The sequence below is a fragment of the Psittacula echo genome, assembly GCF_963264785.1.
Source record: "Psittacula echo genome assembly, chromosome: 17".
NCBI classification, from domain to species: domain Eukaryota; kingdom Metazoa; phylum Chordata; class Aves; order Psittaciformes; family Psittacidae; genus Psittacula; species Psittacula echo.
Window position 1 is genome coordinate 5057701 of NC_137753.1, and position 12790 is coordinate 5070490.

A 12790-nucleotide genomic window follows, 5' to 3' on the forward strand; every position below is an offset into this window, starting at 1 on the left:
AATCGCTGCTGATGGCAGGCCCAGAACAAACGTGTTCAGCAGCAGCTGGAACTGGCTCCAGAAGGCAATTTTAGGTCCCTAACAGTAGGTCTGGTACAAAGCACAGGCTCAGATTTGGTCCTCGGTTGTGCTAAGCAAGTCCAACACCCATCATAAAATGAAAGCATGGTTCCTGTGGTGGTAGTTTTGCCTCTTCCTCCCCCTTCTGCCTGCACAACCTCCCATCCCTGCACTCCCCCTGTATCTTAAGACCCTCAGACAAAAGAACTTGCACTTCCCCTTGGCTCATGCTCCAGGAGCTGAAACTGAGCCCTGTGCTACTGAAAGCAGCAGCTTTTAACAAGGGCTGTTTATTACCAGTGCTGAGCACTTTCACTGGCCTGGATGCAAGCACAATTCCACTGTTACCAAACCCAGAATGGGCAGAAAACAGCTTTAAAGTCCAAGCAGCGCCTCTGCTGCGTCACTGCCAAGTCCTTGATGGCACCCAGGGCTGCCCTCCCTGCTCTTACCATGGCTCCAGGACCCAGCTGTGGGTGCCGCAGGGTGGCTGCTGTGGTACCAGCGGCTCGGAGGGGGCTCAGTCATCGTCAGAGAAAGCCAAGTCCTCCACAACATCCTCGTCTCCCAGCGCCAGCAGCTCGAGGTCGGCTCGGGACATCCCACCCGTGCGGCTCCTCTGCTGGGATCCCTGCGGAACGCGGGCGCCTTCCCGGCCTTCCTCTGCTGGGGAAGGAGAGGGAGGTCTCAATCCTGCTGCACTGGGAACAAGGCAACTCGCTGCTAATTAACCCCAGCCCCTCATTAATGTATTGGTGCTGCTGCAGCTCTCAGAGAGCAGGAGAGCTCGGCAGGGAGTGATGGGAGACCTGAATAACTGCTACGCCTGGGGCAGAGACATGAAGTAAGATCCAAGGGGAACATGAGTGCTTCCAAACCTTCATCCCTCACGGCTCAGGTCAGTCTTCCTCGCTAGAGATGCCAGGCTGGGAATGAAGGGCTGCAGGAAAGGAGCCTCCCAAAGTAAAACGAACCCCACACTCCCTCCTTTCTGAAATGATGCTTTAATAGCAAGGAGCACAAGTGAGAACTGGTTTCTAGGGACAGTCCCTATTCCCAGTGCCCTTCCCTCTCATTCCACTGGGAGCATGTGCACAGCTTTCCCCTCAGGCTCTGGCCTGCTGGAGGCTGGGAAGCTGTCATGGACACCAGCTCCTCACTGTCTCATTGCCTGACCAGGCTGCATGTATGAGTGAAGAGCACAACAGAAACACTCAGCACACACAGCTTGAGACTCGGGAAGGGCGGATTTGCCCCATCCCAGCCCGATGGCTGGCTGGAAAAGTGCCACAGGCCAGGAGCGCCTGGGCTGGAACATCACTGCAGCTACACTGGGTATCCAGGAACAAGGAGACTCAGGAACTGGCTCTAAAGCTGCATCAGGGCTGGGAAAAGGGAGGCTCAGAGTTCCTGCTCCCCCAGACACCATTCCTTGGTGCTTTTCCTTCTGAGTACTCCAATAGGCAGCGAGGGAAAACTTTCCCTCTTGCTCCTTCCCAGCACTGTCAGAACATGCATCAAACACCCGTCTATTCTGGGCGCCGAGGTTTGGGTGTGCGTGCCAAGCCACAGCCATCTGCCATGCTAAATCAGGCACGCTGTGCTCTCGCCTGGCCTCTTTCCCCCTTCCTGCTCCCCAAACTAGTACAGAAAGGCAGCACAGAGCAGCTTTGGGGGCTGTTCCTGCACCCCATGGCATGTGCAGAGCAGACCCTGCTGCTCCGATACAAAGGGTAAAGGAAGCGGCACACAAAGGAACACCCTTGGCAGGCCCGGTTTCTGTCTGCAGCTTAGCACAGGGACTTGGCAGACAGGGGCAAGCCTGAGCTGCTCTGCTGGGTGCTGAGCAGGCTCTCGGCTGCCTGTGGTGCTGTGCAAGGGATGGAAGGGGAGGATGCTCTCTCATCAGCTGCACCAAAGCCTGGATTAGCATCCACACAGCGCTGGTGACACAGCTGGTGGCTTCCTCAGTACCTATTTAGCTGGTTCTGGCCTGCAAGAAGCATGGAGCTAGAAACCTCCCATCTGGATGCCCACTGCTCTGACCAATACCTCCGGGCAGCAGGTACTGGCCTGCAGAAATGATCAGGATTAGTAATAGGAAAGCGTTACTTAAGGTGAGAAGAGGGGAGACTGAGATGAGCTCTTGGGGTCTGAGGACCCCCAGATGCAGCAGGACTTGGGCAAGGTCTCCTACGAGTCCCATCCTGGGAGGAGCGGCTGAGAAGCAGCAACCAAAGGGTTACCCATAGCCCAGCACTGCTCAGATGAAGAGTGCACAGCACCCTCCACCCCCATGGCTGCGTAACCTGCAGAGAGCCTTGAAGCAAGGCCCTGTGCCCTGCTGGGGGGGGGCTGAACTTCAGGAGCTTGTTTGAGCCTCTCTGCAGGAGGCTCCTGAGAAGAGATGAAAGGGACTGGTGGGTTGGAGGAGCAAGGCCTGCAAACACCTTAACCCTTTTGCTCTCAGTGTCAGCTCAGGTCTCCCCGTCCAGGCTGTGCGTGAGAGTCCCTCCTGACACTCTGCAGCTCAGAACACAACAGATGGTTCCTTTGTAGAGGAGCCTCCCAAGTGCAAAAGAGCCCCTTCCCCATTGCCCAACTGCTCTACTCACCATCCGAGCCACTGTCGTCTTCCAATTCCTCCTCGTCCTCCTCGATTTCATACCTTCCTTCTTCTTCATCATCATCCTCGCCATACTCCTCGCTGCTCACTTCTGAACTGTCATCTGAGGCCTGCTTGGCTTTGCCTTTACCTGCAAGTGATGCGAATGGCAAGATGAGGAGCAGCACACGAGCACACACAGAGGCAGTAGCCATGAAGTATGTGTGTTCTACCATCCCAACACTCATCCTCAGGAGTACAGTCAGACTAAAGGGGAAAGAGACCCTATCTCTCCAATAGCACTGCACTTAGGCCCAGAGAAGGATGTGTTCCATGTGCTAGAGGCCAGGACCCAGTCAGAGACATCACCTCAGAAGCACCTGGCAGGGTTTTACTGCTGTTACAGAGCACCACTGGCGCAGCACCCAAGCCTGTCCTGCTCAGAGAGATGGGAAAGCTGGGAGAGCAAGACAGAAGAGCACAATGAGAAGAAATGGGCTACTGAATAGACATGGGAAAGGAGGAGGACTAAGTCACAAAGCTCGTACCACAGAGGGCTGGTTCCACTGAGAAACAGTGCTGCACATCCCCACCTTCACAGTTACATGTAACTGAAAACAGGGGTCTGGTCCAGGGCATCGCTGTAAACCTCTCTTAGCTTTATTCCCTCTGCTAGCGAGAACAGAAAGGTCTAGGAACAGATACTGCTGCAAATTCCCTCTGGAGATGGATAGCCAGGGCCAAGGGAGCCTTGGAAGGAATCCCCTGCCCCTCAGCCTCCAGAACCAGGCTGCTTTTACCCCTGTTGAGCTCACTGCAGTGGAGCAAGGCAGAATACAAACAGAGGGAGCAGAAGAACCAGCTGCTCCTTGCCTTCTCTCTGAGCTAGGCCCAGCTCAGTGTTGCAGGCAGCCTCCCTTGCTTCCAAAGCTGCTGCGGAAGCAGTTTATTCACCCCTCCTGCTTGCCAGCTGTCCATACATCTTTCTCACACTGTGACCCTTGGGCCGCACCATGGCATCTATTTTTTGCCCCATCCTCCCTCCTCAGCAGCTGACCTGTGTTACTCACTGAACTGGATACAGAGCCATCAATAAGGTGGCTGCAGCATTCCCAGCTCCCCATCCTCACCCATCCATCAGCTCTGGCAGGACGCAGCCTCCCTGCCATTGCCCCCCGAGGGACCAGAAGCTCCATGTCATGGAGAAAGGAAACCTGCATCCATGCGGAGATGGATCGCAGAGCACATCACTGCACCACATCACACTGATGGGCACCTGAGCAGCTCAGGCAACACCGAGGGGCACCTTCTCATCCATCAAACAGCAACAGCACCAACAGATCCAGCTACAGCTCATCTGAGAGTAGCCCGAGGAGGCCAGATGTGGGCAGGGACTGGGTTTGGGGCCCTTGGGTCATTCATTTGTGCTTTTCCTCCTCACTCTGCCCCTGTATCCTCAAGCTGCCAGCCCACAACAGGGCTTTTACCACTATAAGAAGGGCCATGCTTATTCTGCTTAGGAAATGACAGTGTCTGACCTCTCCTTCCACAGCCCTGGCATTAAATTGCTGTAATATAATTACATGAGGGATAAATGAAGCAAGCTGCTCAAGTTCATTAGAGGCACAGCAACACCTAATGTGGACACAGCACTCATTACAGCCGGGCACAGAGAGATGCTGCAGCCACGCTCCCTCCTCGCCTTTAAGTGGCTCATGATGAGGCAGCCCAGCACCTCATTCTGAGCCATCAATAACCTCCAGGAGCCTTTCCTCGCAGGGATCTGTCAGCTGGTAAATGAGAGGAATGCATGAGCTTCCCCATCCCCATTAGTGACACAGTGATGGATCAAACCCACGCTCTGCCCTCGCCTGAGATGTGCAGCCTTGATCCTGCCCTGTGAGAATCCACAACCACAATGTTATGCCCACACTGATTCTCCCCATAGGAACCCATCTGAATCTGTTCCCCTCCCATACCACAGTGTCTCCTGTTCTTTGGGAAATCTATTCCCTATTCAACTCCAGGGCAGTCCCAGTGGCCCCTCTTTGCCTGCTCCAGGGATGCTGTTCCAAGAGGATGCTGCTGCTCTTGGTTCCCAGGGGAAGAAGAGAGGGGCTGGTGGCCCCATGTGGGAGCAGCACCCTGGCACCAAGGGCTATGTAAGCTGCAACCACCACCATGCCAATGGCCATTCCCTGCACTAGTGCTGGGGCAGGATGCAGCACATCTCCTTTCCCTGCTGAAGCATGGATGAGGATGGTAGAGGTAGGGGTGGACAAGGGGGGGATGCTCAGAACAGAAGGGAAGGTAATGCACAAGTGCATCAGTGCTGCTGGAAAACAACAGGATCATCATCTACTTGCTGATGATGCCAGGAAGGAGTGATGGCAAACTGTGAGAATAGAAAGCCCCGCATTCACTCCCTGCTTGGGATTGGAAAGACCTCTGCAGAAGCCTGCTCTGCTGTGAGACACGGTCTTTGAGGTACAAGTTAGTCAATGAGCAAGATGTTTTGGCTGGCAATGGTTAACCCAAGGACTGTAGCTGCCCTCCAGACCTCTCTTCCTTAGGGATTAGGGACAGTGCAAACCCAAATCAACATCGCACTGATACAATACTTCATGTAACTCGGAAGAAAAGGTGAGGGGGGCTTTGAACAGCAGCTGAGTAACGGCAAAGGGAGGATTTCCCTGCTTTCAGCAGGCAATTTTCCACTCTTGGGAATCTGGTCTGGATGTGACAGGCCAAAACAACTACAACATCCTAACACAGGCAACTCTGCCAAGCCCAGTGCTGTGGTTGGGGAGAGATGGGAGCCATTCTCACTGTGCCTCCGTACCCAGCATCCCACCAGAGAGCCAGGATGATGCTGCACCAGCAGCAGGGTCTGAAATCCAGACTTTTATGTAGTGACCATCAGGGGGAAGAGAATTTTCCAGACCAGGGAACCATCCTCACAGATTTAACCCATGGGGCTGCCCAAGAGGATGAGTTACAGCAACAAAACCAATGCAAGTACTTAGCAAGGACTTTTCTAGCAGGGAATTCCTTCCTTTCCAGTGGTCCCTCCCTCTCTCCTTCTTTCCAGGATCCTGGAACTGGCTCTTTCCAGTGAGAACTGAACAGTTTTGGGTGCTGCTGCTACTGAGGAGAGCGTGGACACCTCTGGGTATGGCTGACCTTTCCAAGGAGCCTTCTGTTCTTTCCCACATCAACCTTGGCATTCCCAATCCATGCCCCTGCTTCCATTCCTAGCGCAGAGAGGGCACAGCCCACCAGCTCCACCTCTTCCTGCCCATGTCTGGAAGTAGTGTTGTGTCAGAAGGGCTTCCCAAATCCCCGTGACACATCAATGACACAGATACTTTCATAGCACCAGCCCATCTTGGAATAGGTCTCTCCCTGTCAAGGAGGTCAGCATCACTGGACAGTCTCAGCTATATTCCTTGTTTTACAGCTATGTTCCTTGCTTTACAGCTATATTCCCTTCAGCAGCAAACTGAAGCATTGGCTTCTCTGACTTCCAGCTGCAGCCAGCCCTGACAGTTACTGGATGCACAGCAGGGCTGGGAACATCTCACACCCCACACAGAGCAAGAACAAGAGCTCATTGTATGCATCTCCCAAGACACAGGCGCTTTTCCCAGCCTCCCTGTTCCCTATCCCTTTCCCACTGCAGAGTCACGCCACAGCCCGGAGGGGACTTCACCCTCTGCTATAGTGCAGACCCAGTGCTGTCTCCACCAAGCGCCTCAGGACCCATGGTGGAGCTGAGCACAGTCGCTCCTTGAGGTGGAAGCTGCCTTCAGGCCCTGCTCCATCCCTCCAGAGAACACCCTGCTGGGAACAAAGGCTGTGGAGAGGCAGCTGACCCAGGAATGCTGGATACCAACGGCAGCAGTGAGTAGGTACCACAGCTCTGGGATGCACACATGGAGCAGGGATGCTCTTTGGCATCATATGGAACTCAGTCCTCACTTGCACTCTCTGCACAATATATGTCAGGCCCTTAAAGCTGCCAAAGAACCTCATGGACACGCAGCACAAGCACATGTAGGGGGTGTATATTCATCACAGACATGCCCCATTAGGATCCCAATGGGTATTTGGAAGGCCATCAGTCCAAGAAACCTCTCAAGTGTACATAAAGTCAGTTCCTGGGAGGCACAGGAAGAGACCTTGGTTTTCCCTGGATCACAGCATCCTGCCTCCTGAGCTGCAGTTATCACTGCCCTTACAGATGCCACTGATTCTTCTAAGGCACTGACTCATACAGCAGGCAGGACAACCCCAGATCTCAAGGATCTATCTCAGCAATTCATTTTGATGCCACACTGATCTCTCAGTCATGTGCTCACTTCTGCTCTCCCCCTGTTCTTTGCTGGGTCACCTACCTGCAACCTCGAGCTACCAAACAAGAGCTTTCCAGCCTTCTCCTCCTCCTGTGAGGGAGACAGTGGTTCTGTGTTAAGCCTCAAGGTTTATCCTCATGCCTTACAATGGGCACACGGACTTTATCCACAAGTTAAATCTCCAAACAGGAAAACTCAGTGCTCCTTCAAGTCACGCTATTGTATGTACCTGTGATGGCCCAAACATCCTACATCACAAACAGAACACCTAAGTTTGGCCTCAAATCACATCAACTTCTCAAGCAGGTTCCACAATTTACTGTGGCCCTCTCGTGGTCACAGCCAGAGAGTGACATCACTCCATTCTCCCTACAGACCCTTTGTTGGCTTGTCCAGAACACTTGCAACATCAGTCACTATCATACACATAAATCAGAAGTGCATGGAAAGAGAGAATAACCATTCTTCCACCAAAGATCCTTGTTCTGGTAGCCAGCCCCTCTGATAGCTCTTGTTTGCAGGGATGTAGACAGCAAAGACTGCTGTCTGCTAGAACAGTCTTCTTTTATAGGTGAGGAAACAAAACACGGATTTCTCCACTCACTTTTATGTTCTCCAAGGTGAAACTTCAGCCCAGAACCTGGACAAGAAGGAGAACTCACTCTTTGGGATTTAGGATATGAACCTATGGCTGCTAATTTGAAGCCTCTGAAAGCAGGGTCTGTGTTCAGCCACACATCCCCCAGTTCTTGGGCTGTGATGCCGAGGTCAGTGCCTGTTGATAAAGTGCTAAGAGGAGGAGAGACTACAGGTCACGTATAGAAAAGGTTAATGCAGGAAATAAGGCTTTAAAAAGAGCTGGATTGATAAAACAGAGCTAGAGAAGGATAAAAGCCTCCCAACCGCTTCTTGTCACTTTAAAATGCCTCCAAAAGGCATCATCATCCTGTGCTCTCTCTCCTTAACAGAGCACCTTTTGAACCAAGCATGGCCAGCATGCACCCCATTAGGGCAAGACCATATCGACTCACATCATAGAGAATTCTGACAAGCAGAAGGTATGCCCAGCCCCAGCCCCATACCTTTTATAGGGAATCCAGCATTCTCCTCATCAGAGTCACTGTCCAGCTCAAAGAGGTCCTTGAATTCCTTCTTATCTTCCTCCTTGCTTTCATTTTGCTTCTTACGTTTGATTTCTGGGAAGTTCAAGTCTTCAAGCTGGAAAAAAAACAAAAGCACCAGTAAGAACAACCTTAATTTGTACTTTTAAACCTAAATCACTGAGCTTAGACACAGGAACTTGGCTTTGCCCAGTCTGGGTAAGCCACACTGCCAAGAACAGTTGGGTCTGCCTGCTGCCAACAAGGAGAGCCACAGCTTTGTGAGTCTGTTACAAAGGTGACTGATACATGCAAAGCACCACTGCTCTATTGATCTTTACCTAATAAACTGCTTTTGCTAATGGGCCATCTACTGCTGCTACCTTAGCACGGATAAAAATGATATAGATGTATCTATAGCAATGGATCCAGCTGTCCTAGATCTCTGGACTCAAAGCCACGCATCCATGTGAGCTTGGGCAGCCAAGCACAATGAAGCCACACTGTGCTGGTCACCTCCAACCCCAAAAGCTGTGAGAGCTGAGCACAGTTACATGCCAAGGTGCTGAAGATGTCTACACCACAGCTACCCCTTATGGAGATCAATGGGCCAAGAGCCTTGCTGCTGCAGCAAGGCCAATATCAATGCCATTAAGTAACTTGCAATTGACACCACCTCAGGACGAGGATTTACTTGCAAGGGCTCAGGCGAGCAGGGCAAAGATAATCAGAATGCAAACTGAATCCCAAGTGCTCTGTGAGCATCAGCTGCCTTGCCCGTGCCTGGCTGCACACCTCCTGGGAAGCACTCGGGCATTAGCACACATTAGCTTGCTTGGAAACACTCACCCTGTGAGTAATAACTCATTTGCTCTCTTCCCACCCATCAGACCACCCCTCAACACGCTCCACATCCACTCCAACCCTCCCGCGAGCTTCCCCCCAGCAGGAATAGCCACAAAGCAGTCTCTCAGCAGAGAGGAAGAAAGACAGAAGAGGCATAGAGGGAAGAGACAACGGGAGCCAGGAGATGCTCATTGCTCCAGCAGCCAATTCCAGCAATTTCTCCCAGCCCGTTTCACAGTGATGGTCCCCAGCTGGGCAATATTGATTGTAGGAGCAGAGCACTTACAAGCAATAACCTGCAGCACCAGGATGGAAAGTCAGAGGCTGGCCAGAGAAGGGGAAAAGGGAGTAAATCCCCAACCAATACTTGCTCTTTTCCACTCTGAGATGCCTTTCCATCCACTGGCCTCCCAGAGACCTGTCTGTGCTGGGGAGGTGCATGAAGAAAGCAGCTTGTTCCAAACAAGTCTGTGCATGCCAGAGGAGAGACCTGGGAAGCTAAATGCAGCAAGAGCAATCCAGAGTCACTGCCAAACGGCTGCCCTCAGCTGACCTAAGCTGTACCCATCCACTTTCCTAGGGTGGTTCACATAGCTCCAGCAAGCTCCGTTATGGAGCAAGGGAGCTTGTAGGGTGAAAACGTTTTCCTTAGCCCCTACCAGTTCTAATGGACCGGATAGGTTCGTGCTGCTCTCCTCTCATTTGTTCTGGCAGGTAACTTTAAGTATCCCAGTCACAGGCAGCACCCTTGGGCCCTCTTCTGTGCCCAGAGCCATGCTACCTGCAGAGCCTGGCAGCTATCACTCTACAGCAGCTGAACAGGAATTCGGCTCTGCCTAACCAGGAAACAGTTGAGGTTAAAAGCATCACAAACAGAAGCAGAAACCCAGTTCTGACAACAAACTACTGCTGCACCAACGGCCCACATCCCTCTTGGCTGGTCCTGTCCTCCAGGACCCCAGTCATTCCCAGCAGCAGTAAATGAAACACAAATCATGCAAGGTCTCATCCTCCCTCCTCACGCGTCCTGAGCAGGGCATGTACAGCAGGGAGCAGAGGCTGTTAATTGGGACTTCCCTGTATTTTCATACTGCCTATGAGAAGTCCCCATTTCCAAAGCAGCTCACAGTTCTGGATGCCATCAGGACTGCTGGAACTCAACTTGAGCACATTAAAAAGGACCTGGTGCTGAATCATGCTGAGTTGTGTTACCTCCAACTTCCTGAGACTCCATAGAAGTGCCTTCGAGATGGGCACCTCCAAATAAAGGCACCAGAAAACCCTTCTAGCTATAAGGATCATAAAGCACAGGAATGAGACTTGTACTGAGCCCAGCTCACAGCTACAGCCTGAGCTCATCACCCTGTAGCACTAATCAGGTCGTTTGGGGGCCAGCCCTTTAATCCCCAGCTAAAGGGTTACTATCTACTGAGTCTCATGAAGCTGAGTAGCCTACATCCCATTAAAAACCATTGGGAAAAGCAAATGGAATGGGCAGACAGGGTCAGTGCTGTTACAGAAGGCAAGCTGCATCTCCCAGCAGCTCAGAGCCAGGCCTATTTTTGCTGTTATTACTTTTTCTTCCCCCCGAATGGCTGCTAATGGGACATGGATTTTCCCAGCCCTAATGGGCCTCATGGTGTTCACTCTCCTGCTGGGGCTCACAATGCTGGATCATTAAACTAGCAGTCCCCACCGAGAGAGACAACAGCCCCATTCACCAAGCAGAGATGCCAGGCAGCCACAGGCCTTGCACAGCCTGCCTCTCGGCAGTTGATCTGTTCAGCCCCCTTTCTCCAAGAGAAACCAAGGCCCTGTTACTGCCCTTCAGGCTTTTGGTTTCAGAAGTCACCCTCTTGAGCCTTGCTATATGAAAGCAAAGCCCCTTAAGGGGAGATTGCCACCTCAGCTGGTCCTGGACACCCCAAGGAGCTGCAGTTCCCCATCACTTCTTGCTGTTTCTCAGTCGTGTGTCCCCCCCCAATTTCCCTTCTGCAAAGGCCACATTCTGCTGGCTTTGCACAGAAAGTCAGAGTGCTTTCTGTTCGCTCTATGGCTGCTGCAGGGAAGTTCAGCCTTATCTCCGGCTGGTACACAATCCTCAGCGTTTCCAGGCTGTCCCAGGTGTTCTCCTTCTCCCAGAGCCAATCATCCTCACGGCCCATTGATTATTTTAATTGCTCCCCACCATACACTGGAGGCACCAATTACATCTATTTCCTGCTCCCTGGCCAAGAGCCTGGCTCAGCCACTTGCATTGCATTAGCATCCAGACAGCTTTCCTTTAGACTCCTAAGTAGGCAAGCTCCCACCCACAGCATCCTGGAGCACAGTGCCATGAGGAGCCTTCCCCTGGGCAGGAGATGTGGGAAACAGCCCATGTCCAGACAGCAAGTCCAACCTCACAGGGGGGAGATAAGAAAACACAGAACCCATCTCTGATATTCCCTTGGCATCTTCCCCTCCCTGCTTTCCTGCAGTTAGGATCTAGCATGGCAATCACATTCCGCAGAGCTGGAAAAAGAGCTAAAGGCCTCCACAAGCTTAACCCGCTCTGTTTTACTAGCAAGAAAGCAAGACATGATGCAAACTGCCCAAAGCAATGTGAGAAGGCCCACGACTGCATACACGGAACAGGAACTGTGGGTACCACAGTCTAAACTTCACATGCTTGCTCCCAAAGTACCATCCACTGGGGCTATTGCCCCCATTGCTCAGACAGTATCAATCTGTTACCCCACCTACCCCTGCCAGTGCACACAGTTGTTCTATCACTACTGTCTTCAGCTTCCTAGCCTTGAATTACAAAGGCTGCTGTACCAATGGGTCTTGAACTGCATGAGCTTAAACACAGAGGGAAATTTACCATAGTACTAATACTTTCTGTGCCACCTACCCTCTGTTAACTTGGGCAAATGAACAGGTTACACGCAGGGGACACACCTAAGAGATCCCAGCAAGACAAATCCATAGGGAGCTGAAGGCATCAGCTAGGCTGCTGTCCAGCCACACTCATGCTGTGTCTAACAATGCCCAGCCTATGCACTCAGGCAGCTCAAGCCCATTTCAGCTCATGCCAGTGGAGCTAGGTTTGATGAGCCACAATCCCACTGCCAGGAATGGCTCTCTTGTCTTCCCATAGCACAGATGATGTTCAGTAAGTTGGGTATTCCATCCTTACCCTTTCTTTGCCACTGATTTCCAGTTGTATCTCCTTCTCTCTCAGCTTCTTCCACTGAGTGTAATACTTGGTCAGAGGTGTCCCCTCCTCTTTGACTTGCTTCTCCCATTGCTCCTGGGGAAAGAAGGAGGCAAATATAAGGAAGGTTTTCAAAGCAGTTTTCCAATACATCCGGCAAGTGTAGGGATTCAAGAGCAGAGGGCAAGATCCTTTCCCAAACCACATTTTCCCAGTTTCAGGGTAAGAAATTGGCAACCATGACTAAGAATGGCAATAAGGACTAAGTGTGAATCACCTATGGAACTCTCCTTAGGAAAAGCAATACCTGGGCACTGCAGGGGAATCTGAGAAAGCCAGAAGATGAAATGGGCAGCCAATGGATACCAATGGCACTGAAGGAAGTTCTCATAAAGGAGCATCTATATGGTGGTGCATACAGTGTTTCAGCTCATGGAAGATCACCAGACTTTCTCAGTGTGGTGGCCTGGAATGTGGGATCCCAGATTCCTATTTCTCCCTTCTAGAAGAGGCCTGATTCTCAGAATTGCTGTGAACTGACAACAGGGCCTCTCAGAATCAGCTCAGTAACTTCTGGTGTCCAATACTGCTATCTTGGCCTTGAATATCCACTTCTGCTCTAGCT

At 51.9% G+C, this 12790-nt stretch overlaps 1 protein-coding gene across 2 annotated transcripts in view; it reads right to left on the minus strand.

Annotated features, from left to right (window-relative positions):
• Window positions 1-299: 299 nt before the first annotated feature.
• The window catches only part of NOC2L (NOC2 like nucleolar associated transcriptional repressor), a 43892-nt gene continuing 31401 nt past the window's right edge, over window positions 300-12790 (minus strand). The window contains exons 16-19 of one of the 2 annotated variants that reach the window (XM_080631073.1): window positions 12148-12261; window positions 8103-8238; window positions 2676-2816; window positions 300-723 (exon numbers count right to left, since the gene is read on the minus strand). In XM_080631073.1, the coding sequence (XP_080487199.1) occupies window positions 581-723; window positions 2676-2816; window positions 8103-8238; window positions 12148-12261 (534 nt within the window). In that variant the 3' untranslated portion in view covers window positions 300-580. Of the gene's footprint in view, window positions 727-2675; window positions 2817-8102; window positions 8239-12147; window positions 12262-12790 lie in introns of both variants that reach the window. The other variant, XM_080631072.1, reaches the window with a different exon arrangement.